Genomic DNA, 20478 nt, shown 5'->3' with positions numbered 1-20478 from the left:
ACCCTACGTCCACTCACCTTCGTGCATCACATGGCATCTGGTGACCGTCATGCTCACTCAACTGCTCAGAATCCAAAAGTATTTCTACAACTTCATCATTCAAAAATTGTTAACAGTCTTAGTTTGAATCTTTGCAATCTGACATTTCTACTATATATATATATATAAATAGTATTGAATAAAAATACAGTTTGCCATAGGTTTAATACTCGAGTCATATTATCTCATTGGTTAAAGTTCAAGACCAAATTGGAAAGTGACTTTTATATATTCTGTCTTAAAAATTTAGTTTTATAGAGTCTTTTCTTAGCATATCTCTAGTGGTTTCTACAAATATGTCTTGAGATTTAGCATACTGGTTAGAATATAGCTAGTAATGACGGATCTAAGAATATGAGAATGAACCTGTCTCCATAATCAATTCAGGGTCTTCATAGGGGTTCAAGCTGTTTAACTCCACTTAATATCCATTAAGCATTGATTTGAAATCAAGTCACAGTACCATCACCTTTCAGCCATGCCTTTTGGATTCTTTAGACATATTAGAAGGAAACTTAGGCCATGATCATTACTGAGTTGCAAGTGAAAATTACTTGTCACCACTCTTTTAACATATGGTGTGCATTTCTCTAGAAATCTGGTCTAGTACGTCATGGTCTAATTTGAACAAATAGCTTTTCTTTCAAGGGAATAACAATGACACCAAATGCTTCTGTCTTCTATAGGCTGGTGAGCAAATCCATGTCAGTCTCCCCCTGTCACAGCAGGTAGCCAACGAGAGCCGCCTCTCCATGTCAGAGTCTGTCTCCGAGTTCTTTGACGCCCAGGAGGTGCTGCTCTCTGCAAGCTCATCAGAGAATGAGGTAAGGTTTTTTGATGTGTCAACCCCAACTGCTTCTGTTTTTTTTTTTTTTAATTTTTTAATTTATTTTTTAATTATTATGTTATGTTAATCACCATACATTACATCATTAGTTTTTGGTGTAGTGTTCCACGATTCATTGTTTGCGTATAACACCCAGTGCTCCATGCAGAACGTGCCCTCTTTAATACCCATCACCAGGCTAACCCATCCCCCCACCCCCCTCCCCTCTAGAACCCTCAGTTTGTTTGTCAGAGTCCATACTGCTTCTGATGAGGAGTTTGGGTGAAAGAAAATAAGACTATGGGGACATTTTTTTTTGTTCTTTTTTTTTTTTAAATCACAGTAAGATTCTCAAATTGTAGAAGAGCCAAAAGCATGTGAACTACATTGGTTCCCATTTACTGAGCACTGAACACTTCTGCGTGCCAACTTACTACTTATTAAATTTGATGAATAAAAGGAAAGAATTTAGCATTCATTCGGATGCTGTTGTATGATTTGTATTTCAGGATAACCAAATAGTTGATGGCAGAGTTTTTTGTAGAAGGAGACTAGTTAAAGGTAGAAAGAAAGGATGAAAGAATTTAAAAATCACCATGTATATGTGTGTGCATGCACGCACACACACGCACACACGCACACGCACACACACACTACATCTTTACCAGAGACATGAATTTGACCTTCTTTAGGAAGGTGATGTCTAGAATATCTGGTTGGCTAATTAAGGGTTTTGGAGGTTACCACTGGCTAACATAAAAACTTTTTCGTTATTTTTTACTGAGGTATAATTTACATACAACATTATTTTAGTTTCAGGTGTACAACATAAGAATCGATATTTGTATATATTGTAAAATGATCACCACAATAAGTCTAGTTAACATCTGTCACCATAGTTACAGATTTTTTTCCCTGTGATAAGAACTTTTTAGATCTACTCTCATAGCAACTTTCGGATACGCAATACAGTATTATTAACTATAGTTGCCATGCTGTACATCACATCCCCATGACTTATTTATTTTATAATTGGAAGTTTGTACCCATAAAGATTTTTTGGATTGTTCTTCATGTTCATAAGTCTTGGCTAGGTCTTGGAAGCTGGGAATCTTCATTGATCAGGTTGCAGAAATTGATTCTTTTACTGAAATTTAGTCAAGCATACTTAGAATTTTCTTTTTCTTTTCTTTTCTTTCTTTCTTTCTTTCTTTCTTTCTTTCTTTCTTTCTTTCTTTCTTTCTTTCCTTCTTTCCTTCTTTCCTTCTTTCCTTCTTTCCTTCTTTCTTTCTTTCCTTCTTTCCTTCTTTCCTTCTTTCCTTCCTTCCTTTCAGCTTGGGAGAAGCAGCCAAAACTCCTTCCCACACAGTTGATTAAAAATTTTGTCATTTGAGGTTGCAAATCTGTACTGCATTTTTACAAAAAGGAAATGAAATAGTTGCTGAATGTTATTTCCATATGCATAGAAAATAGATTGGAAGGAAACATCCTGATAATTAGTTGTAGTTGTTTTTGGATGTTTGAAATTATGAGGGATTTTAGAAACAAAAATAAGTGGAGAAAGAAAGAAATAATGACCACATACCACTTTTATAATGGGGGAGAGGTAAAATAGCATTCTTGTATCGCGTACTGAATTTGTTACCACACCAAGCCACGCACCTGCCTCTCCAATCCGTGGTCCTATGTTTACCGATTCACAGAGACTCCCGGGTACAAGCCGGGGTACTAGTTTAATTATTCATAATGATAATTGGTCAGATGCTATCAGATGGACAAAATAATTATGCTTGCTGATTCGTGTCTCTTTTCCTAAGGCCCACCTGCATGGGAAGCCTAGCTCTAGTCAGGAGGTTGCTTGGTGAGCAAGGAACAGGAGCAGGAACAGTGACTTGAGTGAACTAAAGCCTGGGGGGCCGGGATGTCATAACTCCACTCTTTTGTCTCCATTATAGGGATACTGTGCCACATGGACACGGTATTTGTGTTTGGGAGCCAATCATGCCAGAGACATGCTACCAGCATTTTCTTTTCTGACTCTCTTTTCTTTGACCTCCTGTTGCTGACCGGTCCTTCATCCTGTTCAGTCAGGCTCCAGTCAGATTTGGCTTCATGTTACTGGAGCTCTGACCCATCAGATGATGACTTTGTAGCTGTCTCTCTGAAAGCAACCTAATTTCCCTATTTTTAAGTCCTTGGAGGCACACTGGCTGGGGACCCAAGTGCCACTCGTAGCAGACACTGACAATACGGAAATGAAGGGGACGTGACGTGGGTTATTGCACAAGTCCAGGCAGCGTGGTGGTACCAGCTCTGAGGAAAGAGTGATCCTGGTGGCGGAGGGAAGGACAGGGGTTGTGTGGAGATGATGTACTCACCCGGAGGCTTTGTGAGTTGATCAGACCTCTCAGTGGAGTTATCTGGCCAGTGTTTGGGTATTCAGATCTAAAGCTCAAAGAGAAAACGGGTCTGAAGAGAGAGCAAGAGTCAGCTCAGGATCCACATAACCAGCCACCTGTGAGACATTGCCCCCTGGGTACTCCACAGAACCTCTCATTCGGCATGTCCAAAAATGGATTAATCAGCAAAGCCCGTACCCACACCCACACCCCCAAGTGGGGAGAAACCTACCCATACTTCTCATATTGCTTATCCTGGTGCTCTTCTGCCCAGGTGTTCACATCAAATACCTGGGTATTGTCCTTCACCGCACCTGCCTTACTAGGACCAGCCACCCACGCTGATTCACTCACTGGGTTCTGTAATGTCTGTCACCTACATCCTACCAAGTCCATACATCTTCCTACAGCTTCACTGCCACTACTCCAATTCAGTCCTCTATCATCTCCCCCCTGGATTACCTGACCAGTCCCATTACTGGTTTCTCTGCCTCCCTTCTTGCCCCTTTAATCCATTTTCCACTGGACAGCCTGATTCATCCTTCTGAAATGCAAATCTGATCATGTCCTTATTCCCCAGTGTCCTTAGGATAACTACCTAAACTCCTTAGCCATCATACAAAGACCCTTATAATCTAATCTCTGCTCTCAGCTACAGCCTCTTGCAATTTCTCTTCTTCTGGATCCTTCCAGGGGCCAAATATTTGCTAACTGAATGAAGGAATGCTTGTAGCACTTTAACACATGATTAATCTGAGAAACATCTGGGCATTAGCTGTCTTACATTAACATTTTCCATGAGTGAGAGAAAAATCCCCTCTATGTGATATCTACCAACACACTTCATTTAATGGATGTTCAGCTCCTTTAAAAAAATGCTATTTTTGCTTCCAGAATGATCTACTTCCTTTCTTCTGCTATCACCTTGTTTCCACAATGCTATATACCTGGTCACATTTAGGGAAAAAAAAAAAAATTCCCTGAACTCTTTTGAATGCCTAAGCTCTTCAGGAGAAATATTTGTCCTCAGGACTTCTTGACCAGGGGGAGAAAATGAATGTGTTAATTGTTTTATTATAATACTACAGAGCCTTAACTTTGTATACAGGGTAATGTGCATGGACCACAGCCAGACGGGCCAGCCTTAGCTATTGCTCACACATATGGGAATATAGATCTTACTCAGGGCCTACTGTCATTGTGGAATTGTTTTACATTCTACATGGACCATTTTAGAAGGAAATGGGTATCAGACCATTTTTTATCATATATTACTTTGGGAGAGATGAGAAATTCAAGAAGAATAGACTGTTTATAGCTTTTTGTAGGATAAACATGAATGTTTTCTTAATAAATTCAAACAGTACACAGGCATGCAACATAAATTTGGTTTGAACAGGCATTTGTCTCCTCTAACATAATTTGGTGTGATTAGCTTTTTTAAGAGAAATCATGTAGAAGAGTTTGATTTACTTTTTTTTTCTATCAAGCTTAAGAAGGTGGCTCTCAGATACCTGATGATTTTACCGTCGGCTCTTTTGCAGTCATTAGGAACTGAAAACCATTTGCAGTGGGAAAACATGAATCAGAACAAGATTTTATTCTCAATTTGCCCTCTTTATAGACTTGCTCAGTCTGCAAAGCAAAACTACAATTATTCATTTATATATGCAATAATTCTATCACTGTTCTCCCTAAATATAGGAATTCTTCTCAACTTTATTTTTTTTTTAAGATTTTATTTATTTGACAGAGAGAGACAGCGAGAGAGGGAACACAAGCAGGGGGAGTGGGAGAGGGAGAAGCAGGCTTCCCGACGAGCAGGGAGCCTGATGCGGGGCTCGATCCCAGGACCCCAGGATCATGACCTGAGCCGAAGACAGACGCTTAACGACTGAGCCACCCAGGCACCCCAGGAACCCTTTATGTTGACATGAAAAGACCTTCAGAGTCAGACCCTCTTCCTGTTCACCCCTCCCTCTGTCTCAGACACTCAGCTTCTGAGCATTCCTAGAATGGAATGTTCCTCTCATGTTTCTCTGCGTTTTTGTACACTCTCCTTTCTTCCTGTGCTTCTCCCCCTTCTAACCTCTCCAACACTCAGTGCCAATTTTATTTACTCTGGGCAGCCCCTCCTGATTCCTCTAAGGAGAGGATAAGGCCTCCTTTTTTGTACATTCTTACTGTATTGCACTGAAATACTTCTGATGAAGTACTGGCCTCCCCCAGCCCCCCACCCCGGCTAAGGCAGGGGGCTACTTAAACACAAAGGCTGCTTTCCAGCCATGCTGTATTCTGGCTCATGACTCACTCTCTCTCTCAAGTGTTCGTTGCACATACGCCAAATACACTTCCCCCCGTGACCTGTGCTTTTGCTTATTTGGGCAATGTTTTGTTTGTAGTCATTTGATTTCCTGACCTTTCAAGACTGAACAAGAATTCTGATCCTTTCTATGTTCTTCCCCTTTTTAGGCTTCAGACGATGAGTCTTACATCAGTGATGTGAGTGATAATATATCTGAAGACAACACCAGTGTTGCGGACAACATTTCTCGGCAAAGTATGCATCCTTTGAGCTCCCAGCTTGCTCTGTCTTCTTGCCAAGTTAGAACGCTGGTGATTCAGTGAACAACTATTCTCTCCCCTCACTGATTGTTCCTTTTGCAGCCGATCATTCAGTACATTTTATATTTGTATAATCTGTTAAGGTAAATGGTTGAAAAATCCGTTAGGGAGAAGCTTAAATGAAAAAGTTTTACTTCTTGCTTAAACCAGAAGTTTGAGTCTTTCTTAATAAATGTATTTAATTTTTAAAAATTTGACTTATCTTTTCTAGAATAATATTTGAGCATGTGTAATACCTTGTTAAAAAAAAACTGTACATTGATGTTTTGTGCATGTATAAGCAACCGTGTGTTGAAATAATTCCACTCTTGAGAGAGTATAATAGAGGCTTAAGAAATGTATCACAACCAGAAGTATTTGAAAGAATTATTTTCTTCCCAGATGCTATGAAATCAAAAAAGCGAAGTATCTTTTATCGTGCTTCTTGTCTTTGTCTCCCTTCCAGTCTTGAATGGGGAGCTCACAGGAGGAGCCTTCCGAAATGGCCGTCGAACATGCCTGCCAGCCCCCTGCCCCGACACCAGTAACATTAACCTGTGGAATATCTTGAGGAACAACATTGGTAAAGACTTGTCTAAAGTCTCTATGCCTGTGGAGCTAAATGAGCCACTCAACACCCTGCAGCATCTCTGTGAGGAAATCGAATACAGTGAGCTTCTGGACAAGGCTTCAGAAACTGACGACCCCTACGAGCGCATGGTAATCCATAACAGAGCAGTACCTTTCAGGGAGTTGTCAACCCTAGACGTGGACTAAGGCACAATTCATTAGGATGGCATATTTGGTTTCTGCATAACATTTCCACTGCATGGGTGAAGGAGGAAACAGTTCATTTGCACAAATTGAGCAGGGCCCCAAAATTTCCAGATACCTCCATAGGCAATATGTGCTTTGTGACCTATCTTTGGTCATGAGTATTTCTGAAGTTAGGATGTAAAGGTATCACACTCCTTCCAGGTTTAAGGCATGCCTAGCCTTGCCCTAGCAGCTTTTCTTGAAAGCCAGGAGAGCCCATGTGTTCAAGAACTTGGGTCAGAGAAAGGAACCTCCTGTTTGTGCTTTGCCCTGGCCTCTACTCCACACGACTGTGGAAAACTTGACTGCCCTCCCGAAAGTACCAGCAGCCACAAGCCTCCTGCTCATGGTGCTAAGTTGTGCAAAGGACTAACCTATAAACTGGGTTTCAGAACCTCTGAGCTCTGTGATACTCGGGAAACTGGGTGACAGCTGAATGAAGAATATTTGGCCTCAGATGCAAGGACTTTTGCTTCTTTTTCACTCATTTTTTAACCCATGAGTTTATGAAGAGTCTGTGCAGGTAATAGAAAAAGCAACCACCATCAAATCAGCACCCATGGACAGGGGTGTGTAAAATCTCAAGAAATAAGGGACAAACAGACCTGGAAGTAGTCTCTCCTATATTATTTTCCTTTCTTAAATGTTTTAACAGGTTCTTATTGCTGCATTTGCAGTTTCAGGATATTGCTCCACCTATTTCAGAGCAGGAAGTAAGCCATTCAACCCTGTCCTTGGGGAGACTTACGAATGCATTAGAGAGGACAAGGGATTCAGATTTTTCTCAGAACAGGTAGGTCCCATCGGACACACGGAGGTTTCTATGCAGACACTGTAGGAGGACAGGTTGATGATGAAACAGCTTTTTGATAAACTACTGTTTGCAGTGGGATATGATACCAGTTAACAGAAAACTCTGTTAATATATATAAGTTCTCTGAGTTTAAGCATGAAGTCTTAAAGTGGAAGATTCTGACAATAATTCAATAATAGAGATGGATGTGTTGACTAGTTTATATTTGGGGGTAGCCAGTGTATGTTGGAAAAAAATGATCATTTATGGAAGCTTTAACTCTGATGTCATTGCCTTCTCTTTTGTTTTAATTACCAGGTTAGCCATCATCCACCCATTTCTGCCTGTCACTGTGAATCCAAGAATTTTGTGTTTTGGCAAGGTTTGTATTTCAGTTATAACTTCAAAATCCAATTGGCGAGCCTATGAAACAGTTTCTAGTTTCTAAAGGAACATTATGCTCAGGTTAGATTTTTACCTTTGGGACTCAGAGAATGTTAGTAATTGGTGTGGAATTCAGTTTGAGAAATTAGATTTCCTGGTTTAAATATGAAACCGTGTCATCCAGGAGATGAGATTGTATACCTAGGAAACAAAGCCCTGGGGACAGCCGAGCTCCGTGCCAACTGTGTCAGCTCAGGGCTATCATTTTACCTCATTATGCCTCATTGACTGCATCTATAACATGGAGGTTCTATCTGCTGCCTTCTTGCTTCTTGAGGGTGTGCAAGGAGATCTTAATCGTGAAAGAAGATTCTGTGACACATCATCTGTGGTCACAGTCTATTTAGATATGTAAACATTGTGCTGATTTGTGGTCTTTAACTCACTGAGACTCGGGGATTCGGATTGAAGTCTCTACTTGTACGGTGCCCATTGTTTAGTCAGAATGTTACAAACTCACATAAAATTACAAGTTTCAAAATCCCTTTAGAAAGAAAAATATATACAGTTGACTCTTGAACAAAACTGGGGTTAGGGTACTGACCCCCACACAGTCTAAAATTCATGTGTTACTTTTGACTCACCAAAAACTTAACTAGTAATAGCCTACCATTGACCAGAAGCCTTACCAATAAAGTGTAAACCGTCAGTGAACACGTATTTTGTATGTTATATGTATTATATGTTATATTCTAATAGTAAGCTAGAGAAAAGAAAATGTTATTAAGAAAATCATAAGGAAGAGAGAATACATTTATAGTACTCTACCTCATTTATCAAAAAAAATCTGCCTATGAGTGAACCCATGCAGTTCCAACCCGTGTTGCTCAAGGGTCAACCATGTATGTCCATTTAACCATTAAGTATAAATTGTTCCTTCATGTTTGGAAGGGGGCTTCATTGATCACAGAATATCTCTTCTCATATGTCCTTTCTCAGTCTGCAAACACACAAAATGATAGAGCACTGTGACTGTATTTTATTGCAAAATACGAAAATACATCATTTCTTGGTCATAACAAAGTGTCAGAAATTTTGTGGAGATAGCACTAAGCTCCCTTACTTAGTTCATCAAAATGGGACCTAGTGGTTATTACAAATGCACAGGCAAACCTGAGTGTCCCAAGTAAAACATAAAACCATCATGTGAGATAAACACTAAGCCCTGGGCCATGTCTTAACCAGTGTATGAACACGTTTGTTAATTTCACTTTCTCATAAATTTTGCTTACCCTTCTGTATTTAGAGGTTTTGTTTGTTTGGTTTTCTCTGTTCTCCCAAATCATATAACTTTTCAAATCAGTGTGTATATAAATCAATGGTATTGTCATACTGCAATTATTTTTACTGTGCATCTTATTTTTTTAATATATATGTTAACTATTTCTACCATTTAGTTAAAACTTTTAACAACATTTATTTAGACATTATCTGTGTATATATGTGTATGTGGATTCACATACACACATACTGCTCTGAGCTTTTCCCAGTTTTATTCGTTGAAACAAATATGGAACATGAGTTCTGGAGAAACATAGATAGTAGCTTTTTTTGGTTCACAGTTAATTTTTTCACTTTGGGCCATCCCCAGGTACATGACATGTTAAATCAACAATATAGAATCAATTGTTGATTGTAAAAGTTCTTTGTGAAATGTAGAGTATAATACAGATGTTAGTTTTTATAGACTAAATGATTAGATATGGAATATATATTTCTTCTCCTCTGCCTATGTTGTTTAGATATCAGATGGAAAAACAAGTTCTGGGGGAAGTCCATGGAAATCCTGCCTGTTGGAACACTGAATGTCATGCTTCCAAAGTAGGTTGCTTTCATCTTCCTTTTGGTGTCTTACCTGCTTTTTAAATCAGAAATGGGTCTTTGAAACTCTAGAAGGTGCCAGTGATCCATTTCCAAAGCTTCTGTTAACTTCTCCAAAGTTTTGAGAATGGACCCCCACAAAAGCAAATGAGCACTTCAGTGTATGTATCAAAGCTCCCTGCTTCTCTCTTCATATCCTGTATTCATCAAGTCAATGCCAGCTACCTGCCTGTCCCAGGTACCATGTTAGTTTGCATTTTAGAGCAAAGGTTCTCTTTTTAGCCACTTCTTTTCTATACAATATGTATTTTCACTTTTGAATTCATGTTAGATCCAGGGACTATTTTTAATGTCTAAGTTAGTTTATTAAAGAAGAGTGATGGAATCTTTTCATGGTATTTTTCTAAAGGATATAGCCTATAAATTTTTAAAAATTAATTGAAGTTTTCATTGAGGCCAAAGGCTTGATTGTTTTTGTTTCTTTCTTCAGTTGGTTGGTGGTGTTTGGTTTTCTTTTTGTTTATTCAGTGACAGAATTTGCTGGTGGATGGGATATGAAGGAAGGTGGGGAGAGAGGAGAATTCCCAGGGCCACAAAATAGACTATTTTTTTTTTAGTTTAAATTCAATTAGCCAACATATAGTACATCATTAGTTTTTGGTGTAGTGTTCAATGATTCATTAGTTGTGTATAAATATACTTTAAATATTTGCAAACTCATGAGAAGAAAGAGTTTTCCCAGGTATGTAGAGAGCCTGCATCATACCAATTCATAAATTTTTTTAGGAACTTAGAAGTGTTTTATTTTAATTTGAAATAACATTTTATTTGAAAATACAGATAATCTGTAAACTTAAAGGTGATCTGAAGCTATGTCACCTCATTCCTTGGCAGAAACTCTGTAACTTCTGTAACCCAGAATTTCCATTAGACGTGCTATCTATGATCATTAGTCTTTTCTCAAAGAATTATTCACATTTTTGGTCTTAATTCAGAGTATGAAACAATGTCCTCAGGGTAATCTTTCTTAAAGGCACATCCTATCATGCCTATCTCCTCCCTCAAATCTTTCCACGATGGCCCATTACCTGCAGTATGAATCCAGACTCATTGGAGCATTGTTGAAGGCCTTCCCTTTGCAGACTGGCCACCCGCTACACCCATTCACATGTGGCGTACCCCTGGCAGGCCCCCAGATGCATCGTGCTATTCTGGCCTCTGTGGCTTTGTCAGTGTGTTTCCCTGGCCTATAGTGCCCTCCTATCCCTCCTCCAAGCTTAGACTGAATCCAGCCTTCTCCAGCAAGTCTTCCTGGATACTCCCCCCACATTCCAGGCAGATCTAAGGACTCCCCCTTCTGTGTTCTCATGACATTTCCTCATCACATTTTATTACAAGTATTTGTTGCCATGTCAGTCTACTCCTACCATACTGTTGGCTCCAAGAGAGCAAGAGACAGATCCTATTCAACTTGGTGGCTTTAGCACCTGGACTATAGAAAGCACTGAAATGCTCCTTAAATGAATGAATCATATCACGAGGGTCCTTGACTACATAGAAACTTTCAGCAATTAGAGGAAAATGAGGGAAATTAGAGGAAATTGAGGGAAAAGGAAGGAATTAGAGGAATTAGAGGAAAACGAGGGAAAAGGAAGTTTTGGCCAAAGAATATTCTCAGTCATAGAAATGGTACTATATATTTGTGACCTTCATTGTTTTTTAATCAACATTGTATTTTTCACTAGGTATGGAGATTGCTATGTGTGGAATAAAGTCACCACGTGCATACACAACATTCTCAGTGGGAGGAGGTGGATAGAGCATTATGGAGAAGTAACCATTAGAAATACCAAAAGCAGTGTTTGCATTTGCAAACTCACATTTGTCAAGGTAAATGATAATCCTACAACAGTAAAGAAAAAAATAATATAAAATGCTTCATAAAGGAGAAATATAAGTTACCTTAAACGACAGCAAGTGAGTCTGTCCCATATCATTGATCCTTGAGGACGTTTTAGATAAGAAAGCATAACCAACTGGTGGAGTTACTCAAGGTATGCAGACTTCCGAACATGTGGAGGTCAAAAAAGGCACCATCTCAAAACAGAAGAAATACTCTTCTTTCTAAAGATTTTCTTTTTAAGCAGCCAGTCAGTATTCATTAAGTAAAATTCCAGAAAACACTTCTTGCCTGAAGCGAGTCTTCTGGCTTCTATTTCTGTTCCTGCTTGATTGCAACAGAGTCAAGTGATCTTATTTTAGGGAGCTAATTATAATGCATTTGTCATTTCTGAGGATGCATGTGGATGATAACTTCCAGTCACTATAAGCTTATCCAACTCTGCCACTATGATGGTCCAAATTTGCTCAAGAAAAAGCATCCTCTTGATTAACAAGAAAAGATTCCTGAGATAGAATGCCTACGCAATAGCATTTTCCCTTAGTCGCTCTGGTCTAAAGTGGAATACACGGTTATCGCCCTCATGGTTAGGTGTGCTCCTGAATTCATCGTGGTACAGAAACCCCACCAGCCCTTTTAATCTACTCTACTCCTGATCTCATTCTACTATGGCAGAAACAGATAACATATTGGAGTCTTAAAACTCAAAACGTTCTCTTCTTAGGGAAATCCTTTGAAACCATACTGGAAGGTCATGTTAGTTGGAATTGAAGATCTTTAATTTACTCAAGATGTTTCTCCCATTTTCCTTTTTTTGCTTGTGGACTCATTAGGTGGCTCAGAACTGAAAGACCAGGCTCATTACTTGCTCTGGTTGGGTGATGACAGTCAATGTGTGCGTTTAGTTTTGCAGGCCATGGGAAGCTTCGATTTAGTCCTGCCCCTAATATTTGCAGAGCTCAGGGCAAAAGTACAAATGGAGACCCCATTCCATATGTGTAAATATTTATTTATTTTTTTTCATATGTGTAAATATTTAAAATTTGTAGATCAAACCTACAGTTTGTCACATGACTTACGTTCTGTTCTTTCACTTCGACAAATATTCCTTTTGTAACAAAGCCCGCGCGGCCAGGTTGGGCACTTTAGAAGTCCGAGCTGGCAACCCGGCAGTGCAGGAGAGCCAGCCCTGACTCATGGCCTTCCTGCCCTCTCCCCACCTGTGACAGCCTCTGTCCTGCCCCACAGGGGGCCTCACCCACGTGTAGGAAGGCAGTCCAGCGGAACGTCTAAGCTCTGTCCACACCTGCCTCAGACAGCCACCCCTGGCCGCCCCTCAGGCCTCATCACACCCTGGTGGTGGGCGGTCTGTCCTTTGGAAGGATGAATCCAAAGAAAGTGGAAGAAGCTTAGAGTGGTTGGGAAAGGGAATTCTAGGACCTGATCTAGAAGGGGCCATGGGATCCAGATGGGTAAATGCCCACAGACTTCTCATCTCCTAGGGAGAAGTATGGCTAGAAGAGGGCCAGAGCAGGGTTTTCCTCATGAAATTTAGCCATTTACAGGCACTATGAAAATTACTTCCCAAGTGACTTCTACAGCACGGCCCACTGAAACTCATTAAGATCCATGAACGAGGGGGAAATTTGAGACGGGGGCATCTAAGGAAGAAATTACCAACCGGTAAGTTAATACTAGGTTATTAGGAGAGAAGCTGAGCCTTTTCTGCCCTAGCGTAGAGTAGAGCTGATCTCTCTCTTTAAAGTTAAGCCCACTAACACTTGGAAAGCCAACCTTTCATATAAAACCTTTTGAGAGAGATTTCTGGAAGTGGTTTGAATGAGCGACTTCAAATTTAAGAATGTCTTCCTTCCCATGGCCTGCAAAACTAAAGGGATTAGTGTTATGAAACAGATTGGATGTTTTCATTGGGGTTTGGTTTTTGCAGGTGAATTATTGGAATTCTAATGTGAATGAGGTCCAGGGGGTCATAATGGATCAGGAGGGGAAGGTGGTGCACCGGCTCTTCGGGAAGTGGCATGAAGGGCTCTACTGTGGCGTGGCCCCCTCTGCAAAGTGCATCTGGAGACCAGGTGAGATGGGTGTGAGCATCTTGTGTCTGGAGGGCACCTGGAGTGACAGAAGGACAGGAATGTCACATCTCATGCAGTTCACCATATGCTTTCTTTCATAGTGAGATTAAAAACATAGATGCTTAAAAAAAATTAAAAATAAAATAAAAAATAAAAAATAAAAACATAGATGCTTAAGTTAAGCATGGTTATATTTTTTACTTAACATACAAATGAGGTGAATCCCAACTTTTGATAATAAGGAATTATAAAATTTAGGCCAAATCTGACATGTGGTCAGAGATGAGGCTTCATGTGATGTCATTCTAAATGTAATGCCTACCTTCAAAAGCTAGGTATGTTTATTAAAGAGTTTAGGCAATTGAACTATATAAACACAAATCCTTACTCATTTAGTCTCTGTTCTTTTTTTTTTTTTTTTTTAGATTTTATTTATTTGATAGAGAGAGACACAGCGAGAGAGGGAACACAAGCAGGGGGAGTGGGAGAGGGAGAAGCAGGCTTCCCACCGAGCAGGGAGCCCGATGTGGGGCTCGATCCCAGGACCCTAGGATCATGACCTGAGCCGAAGGCAGACGCTTAATGACTGAGCCACCCAGGCGCCCCTAGTCTCTGTTCTAATAAAACAAGGGAAAAATGTGCAAACATCTATAATCCACAAAGTCAATAACTTAACCAGAATAAGTGATCTTCTCACTTGAGCAGCAAAAAGCTGCAATATGTTGACATTTAATAAAAGATATCAAGAGAGTTCTGGTAATACACTAGCAATAATTAAATATCAAGGGTAAATAGAACAAGTGTCCACATGGTACTTATTTTCATTGCAATTTTGTCAGTTAAGTCCTAACTTTAAAATTAGTTGTTGGTTTTCTAAGAGACCTCAATGAGTATTTAAATTTCCTGCTGATAGAGTTGTTAGTTCATTCATTCAGCAGCTATTTCTTGAGTAATGACTATGCATCAAGCTTTACTCTAAGAGCTTGGAATACATCAATGAGCAAAGCATACAAAGATCCTGCCTTTGAGTTTAGTTAAAAAGTGCCAGTGAATATTAATTTAGATCTGCATCTTTTTCTTTTTCTAAAAGGAAGTAAATTGTGTTTCTGGTGATATCTTAATGTTCATAGTTAATCACCCTGGCATTTAGTTACCCAGTTGAATATTTGAGGAAAAAATGATGACATTGTTTACCCAGTAAAGAGTACTCTATGTACAAAGTTTTATTTTAAAGGCTGGGTTTCATTAAATATATGAATCAACCAGTTCTGATAAGTAACACAAAGTTTCCTATCTAGCCAAACACAACCAATTTAATCTGCCTAAGAAAAATCTTAATCTGATTTTTCTGACTACAAATTTAGTATTCGTGTGGATATTAGTTAAGCACTTGGGTTAAGTCACCTTCTGCAGGCTTCCTTAAACCTCTCTGCCACTCACTGTGGTTTATGGGCATTATTCCAGGTTCCATGCCAACCAACTATGAGCTCTACTATGGCTTCACGAGGTTTGCTATCGAGCTCAATGAGTTAGATCCTGTCCTGAAAGATCTCCTTCCACCGACAGATGCCCGATTCCGGCCAGATCAGAGGTGAGCCTGGCAATGATGTTTGAAATGGACACTAGATCATGGCATGGCCCTACGGATGCCACCGAAGTTTATTTTCACCACCCTCATTTATTTATTCATGGAATCATTCGTGAATTCCCTCATTCCCTTATTCACTCCGCACCATTGGAGCCTTCTACCCTAGCTAAGACGGTATTCTTGGGTGATCGTAACAGATGTTTAGCTTAACAAAGTTTCCCACAGAAGATAACACAGTTCTTAACAAAAGGTCCCTGCCCCCCAACCCCAAATTCACCAGAAGTGTGCAAATTTGTGAACTCTGCTCCACTAAAACCTCCTCCAGGGTTTTCACTTCTACTACTCTGTCACATGGACTATCTTTTAACCTGAAGAATAAGAAGATAAGTTACAGGAACATCTAGAAATGCTCCAAGCCAAGTCCGGAGTTTGTCCAGCGTGGTTTTGATCCCATGGGATGTGAGATGTACTCAAAATGTAGTCCCTTTAATACCTTCTGATTCTTATTTTTTATTATTCTTATATAGTTCTGTATGCATGTTGTCCATTCTGACAGAGTTAATTTTACTTTTTCCAAAAATTCTATATGCCACACAAATTCCGCCTGAGATCATTTTCTGTTTCCAGTGTATCTGTGGCTTTATGTGTTTTCTGCCAAAAAATTCCAGTGCTGAATGTCCTACTATTCAGTCCTCTTACACTTCCCCTGCCCCCAGAACATGAGGTCTCACGGTCTGACATTCCAGTGTGTCAACAAACTTCCCATGGGCATCACATTGAATCCCTGTTCTTTGCTCTCATTTTGACATTTAAATATAGGTTTTGCAAATCCCCACTAGGTCTGCTTTTTCTTTCTCAATTCTATTCCAGTATTCCCTTCCTGAATTTCATTTATGATTCATTTCCTTTTTTGCAGCCTTTTGTAATTTCCCCCGGTGTTAGATTCTCTTTTTGTCACCAGTTTTACTCTCTTCGATAAAACAGGAAAACTCCTTCCCTCTCAGTCTGTTCTAAAAGTAGGTGGAGAACAGCCAGCTACCATCCTCCCTCTTCTGGCCTTTACCAAGTGTTTTTCCGATAATATGGAAAAGGAGCTCAACCCCGTACTTCATATTGTCCTGAGCCTGGACTCTCCCATCATCCTGAAAATCTCAAGTTACAGAACCCAAGAGAGCACAGAAGAGTCTCCAAGGCCAAACTACCCGCCTTCCACCCCTAGCTTCACATTGCTGTACCCAGTAATGCAGTTGACATACACAGCAAGTATGTTATTGGTGGGCAGACAGACAGAGGTAGCATGGCCTGGGGTGGGAGCAAGGGCACATTATCAGAGTATGACTGTTCACCGTGTTATGTTCTCAGCAACTAGAAGGTAATTTTATACAAGACGAGATTATTTTTTTCCCAGCAAAGAGGATGGTGTATTAGAGGGATAACTGTGTTCTGCTTAGATTTTTGGAAGAAGGAAATTTAGAAGCTGCGGCCGCAGAGAAACAAAGAGTGGAGGAACTCCAGAGATCTCGAAGGCGCTACATGGAAGAAAACAACCTTGAACATATACCAAAATTTTTTAAGTAAGTCAGTTCATTCCTATAACAAGTTCATGTTTTGCAGATGATTGCCACCAGCCATGAGAAACTCCAGGTGTAAAGGGAAAATGAGGGATAGTTTAGTGTCCAGGGAGCTTAAAATTAAACTGATTTGGGTAACTTTGGTTTTGGTAGTGAAAGTATTGAACCAGACTTTGCACTTGTGAACAGTTTGTTACCACACAAATCAATTCTCCTCCACAGCTCTTCTTTTCGTGGGCAGCAAAAAGGGTGAGGGCCTTGCACAGAATGCTCTTTGTACTTCAGCTATACCATTGAGAATGGTAGAAACTTCTTTCCACCCCCTCAACTCAAGGCCACAGTGGGACCCCACTGCCCGCAAGGTCATCCTGGCTTCAGTAGTATTTAATTTTATTTCTGTCATACGGGGCTTGTGTCATTCAGATTTGGCCCTTCTGTGGGATCATCATGGGTGATTATTACAGGATTATTTGTAGGATTATAGATACATCACACAGATGAAGAAGCTGTATTTTCCAAATCCATCTGTTACCCTCCAGAGCCAGGACACATCAGCTCAGAATAACCTCATGTCCTTTCGAATCGCCATCTCGTGACTGCCCTGGGGAGGAATGCGGCCTTGCCCTTTAGCTGTTGAAAGTGCACCCTGGGCATGGAGCACGCAGGGCCTCATGGAGCTACTGTGGTTGCATACCCTTCCCTGCAAGTGAAGCAGAGACTATTCTTGTGGGTCTGGGGCCTGAAGCTCTTAGTACAAAACTTGTACGTGCTTTTTTTTTTTTCTTTTGGTAAAGATTTATTTGAGAGAGAGCATATGGGGGGAGGGGCAGAGGGAGAGAGAGCGAGAGAAAGAATCCAGAGCAGACTCCACACTGAGCGTGGAGCCCAGTGCGGGGCTCCATCTCACAACCCTGAGATCACGACCTGAGTCGAAATCGAGAGTCAGCGACTGTGCCACCTAGGTGCCCTGTACCTGCTCTTTTGGGGGGCAGTTCACTTTCTAGCCTTGCCTAGAAGTGATTTATTTGTGCCCCTTTTCCCTCTCCCCATGACCCCATCCACTCCTATTTCAAATAAGCAACACAAACAAAAAGGACTTTGTTTTTGGTCAAAATAGTCAAGTCAGGGGCGCCTGGGTGGCTCAGTCAGTTAAGGGACTGCCTTTGGCTCGGGTCATGATCCCAGGGTCCTGGGATCGAGTCCCGCATCGGGCTCCTTGCTCAGCGGGAAGCCTGCTCCTCCCTCTGCCTGCTGTTCCCCCTGCTTGTGTGCATGCGTGCTCTCTCTCTCTCTCTCTCTGACAAATAAATAAAATCTTAAAAAAAATAGTCAAGTCATCAATAAGCAGATAGGACACTAACTGACTTACAAAGTACCCCTTATGCATACACATCCTGTCTACGGGAGCGGGTCCAATGACCAGGCCACCTTGACGTCATTTGTGTCTGATGTTGATTTTTGTATTTCCACAGAAAAGTCATTGATGCCAATCAAAGAGAAGCCTGGGTTTCTAATGATACCTACTGGGAGCTGCGAAAGGACCCTGGGTTTAGCAAAGTAGACAGCCCTGTTCTTTGGTAAACTGAGAATGTAGAGCTAGCCAACATATCATGCTCTGAATGAATAAATAACTATGCACAATTATGTTTCCTAGAGCTCCGCGTGGTTTCTGGGTCGACTGAAAACCGACCGTTTGCTTTTCTATTCATCTTTATAATGGACTTTCAGAAGTGCATTAGACAAGGCCCCTAACCACTTTTGGATCCTTTCTGTTTTGCTGCAACCATATCCCTTAAAAAACACCCACGCCCTCCTTGAAAAGCAGAATAAAAGGAGAATATCAAATCCAAAGTCTGAAGTGTTTGTAAAGAAAACAAACTGTCACTGGTGCTTAAAGCTGATCCAGAGAGTTTAAAGCAACATGACATATAAACCACGCTTTTGGTCCTTTGTCTGGAAGCACCATCCCCGCATCTAGAAGCTCCTGTACCACGGCACTTGGTCAGCTCGGACTTCGAGTGTGTCCGTTTGATGTGGTATACTTGTGCTGACCTTGTCAAAAAAGATGTGATGCTCCTCAGAACCCTGTTCCATCTGTACGCCATTGTTCATGCCTTAAGAAATGCAAAGATGTACAATAAATCATTTTTTAAATGTGTGCTCATAGGTTTATGTGAGGGACAGCTCTTTTGAATCACGGCATGATTCACTTTCTGGGCTCAGAACAATTATGAGACTAACGTAAGTGGACTTTAAGAAGGTAAACTACACACGCTTTACTTTGATATGCTGGTGACTGTCTCCTCTCTCTGAAGGGCAAGAAGGAAAAGGTGTGCTCAGTAGATCTCTGTATTCACATTGCTCGTCAAGTTCCTGTCCTGCGCCCAGAAAATAAACCCTCTTCCGCCTAATCTCACAGTGTGCCCTATTCTTTGGCAATATCTGTATTTGATTTGAACACTTGGCATCAGTGTTAAAACCGTAGACGGAAATAGCAGAAAGCATGTGGAATGTCTGCGTGGGCTTAGGAGTCACCGTAAACGGAACTATTTCTGAGTGGAGCACAATGTAACCCGCATCTCTGTCCTGGGCCCCGGCCGTGGGCACTCGCGGAAACCCACTGGGAACAGAAGCGAGACTACTAGTAGCTTATTTGCATTGTTTAAATGAGTTCTATGCAAAATCATATTTTATATTTTCATCAAGTGATTCTGTATGATACGTAACGACGTATTAGGCATTTGCCTTGCTATTGGCAGAGATAATAAAATAAGCTAAGGAATTTATCCATCCCAACAAAAGCAGGGGGGAGGGGCAGAAATACGCTTTGCATACTTCAGGATTTGTTTTTTCTTCCAATATACAGAGGCTTTTGTAAGAAACTTGCATCAGTGTTTCTGAGTTTCTAATTTTAGTATATGTGCTGCCGAAGCGAGCACAGTGTTCCTGAGTTTCTGCACGTAGATGACTATATAAATGCCTGTATGTTTAAAAAAAAAAAAAAATCTCTTCAGAGTTTTTCCTAGAGAATTATAAAAGTACATATATTTTATTCTTAGAGTCTTACCATCAGATTTTAAGTGCTATTTTAAACTCTGATAACAAGGTTATTGGCATTTACATTTTGTTATGAGCTGTTGATTTTAGTGTTCTTTCTCCTCAGCCAGGCGTTCCTAATTAATAGCCAACCCACTCTCAAACCCCAGCTGCCGCGGAGAGCGGAAGGGAAAACTCTGGAGTCTCCACTAGGTGGAGCAGTGTGTCCTGAAACTCATCCCCCTCCTTGTATCTGAGGCCCTACGTTATGTGTACCGTAGGGTTTAAAGTGGAATTTCCTTTTCAAAAGTAAGCTCCCTAATCCATCCCCAGATGTAAGCATTCCACTGGAGCAACAGCCTCCCTAGGATTCTCAATGCCTTTAATTCCCATCTTAAATCTGTAGGTGGCTTGCCTCGAGGTAGTAAAATTATTTCCTTGTTACTGACTTTTTTCTGTGCATTCGTCGTCTTTTTATCTGCATCCTGAGATACATGCCTTTAATTTTAATTAGAGTTTAATTAGAATTCAGTTGTCTTTCCCACAGA

General features: G+C 40.6%; 1 protein-coding gene across 3 annotated transcripts in view; it reads left to right on the top strand.

The window, feature by feature from the left end:
* The window catches only part of OSBPL6 (oxysterol binding protein like 6), a 198327-nt gene extending 179022 nt beyond the window's left edge, over positions 1–19305 (top strand). For all 3 annotated transcript variants that reach the window (XM_035007654.1, XM_035007656.1, XM_035007655.1), the window contains 11 exons: positions 726–863; positions 5737–5824; positions 6335–6588; positions 7340–7477; positions 7796–7859; positions 9664–9742; positions 11488–11632; positions 13591–13735; positions 15200–15326; positions 16775–16897; positions 18367–19305. In XM_035007654.1, coding sequence (XP_034863545.1) covers positions 726–863; positions 5737–5824; positions 6335–6588; positions 7340–7477; positions 7796–7859; positions 9664–9742; positions 11488–11632; positions 13591–13735; positions 15200–15326; positions 16775–16897; positions 18367–18475 — 1410 coding nt within the window. In that variant the 3' untranslated portion in view covers positions 18476–19305. The remainder of the gene's footprint in view (positions 1–725; positions 864–5736; positions 5825–6334; positions 6589–7339; positions 7478–7795; positions 7860–9663; positions 9743–11487; positions 11633–13590; positions 13736–15199; positions 15327–16774; positions 16898–18366) is intronic.
* Positions 19306–20478: the final 1173 nt, after the last annotated feature.

The sequence above is a fragment of the Mirounga leonina genome, unplaced genomic scaffold (genome assembly GCF_011800145.1).
Source record: "Mirounga leonina isolate KUSES-001 unplaced genomic scaffold, KU_Mleo_1.0 Mir_151, whole genome shotgun sequence".
NCBI lineage: Eukaryota > Metazoa > Chordata > Mammalia > Carnivora > Phocidae > Mirounga > Mirounga leonina.
This window is presented reverse-complemented; position numbering and strand designations above follow the sequence as displayed.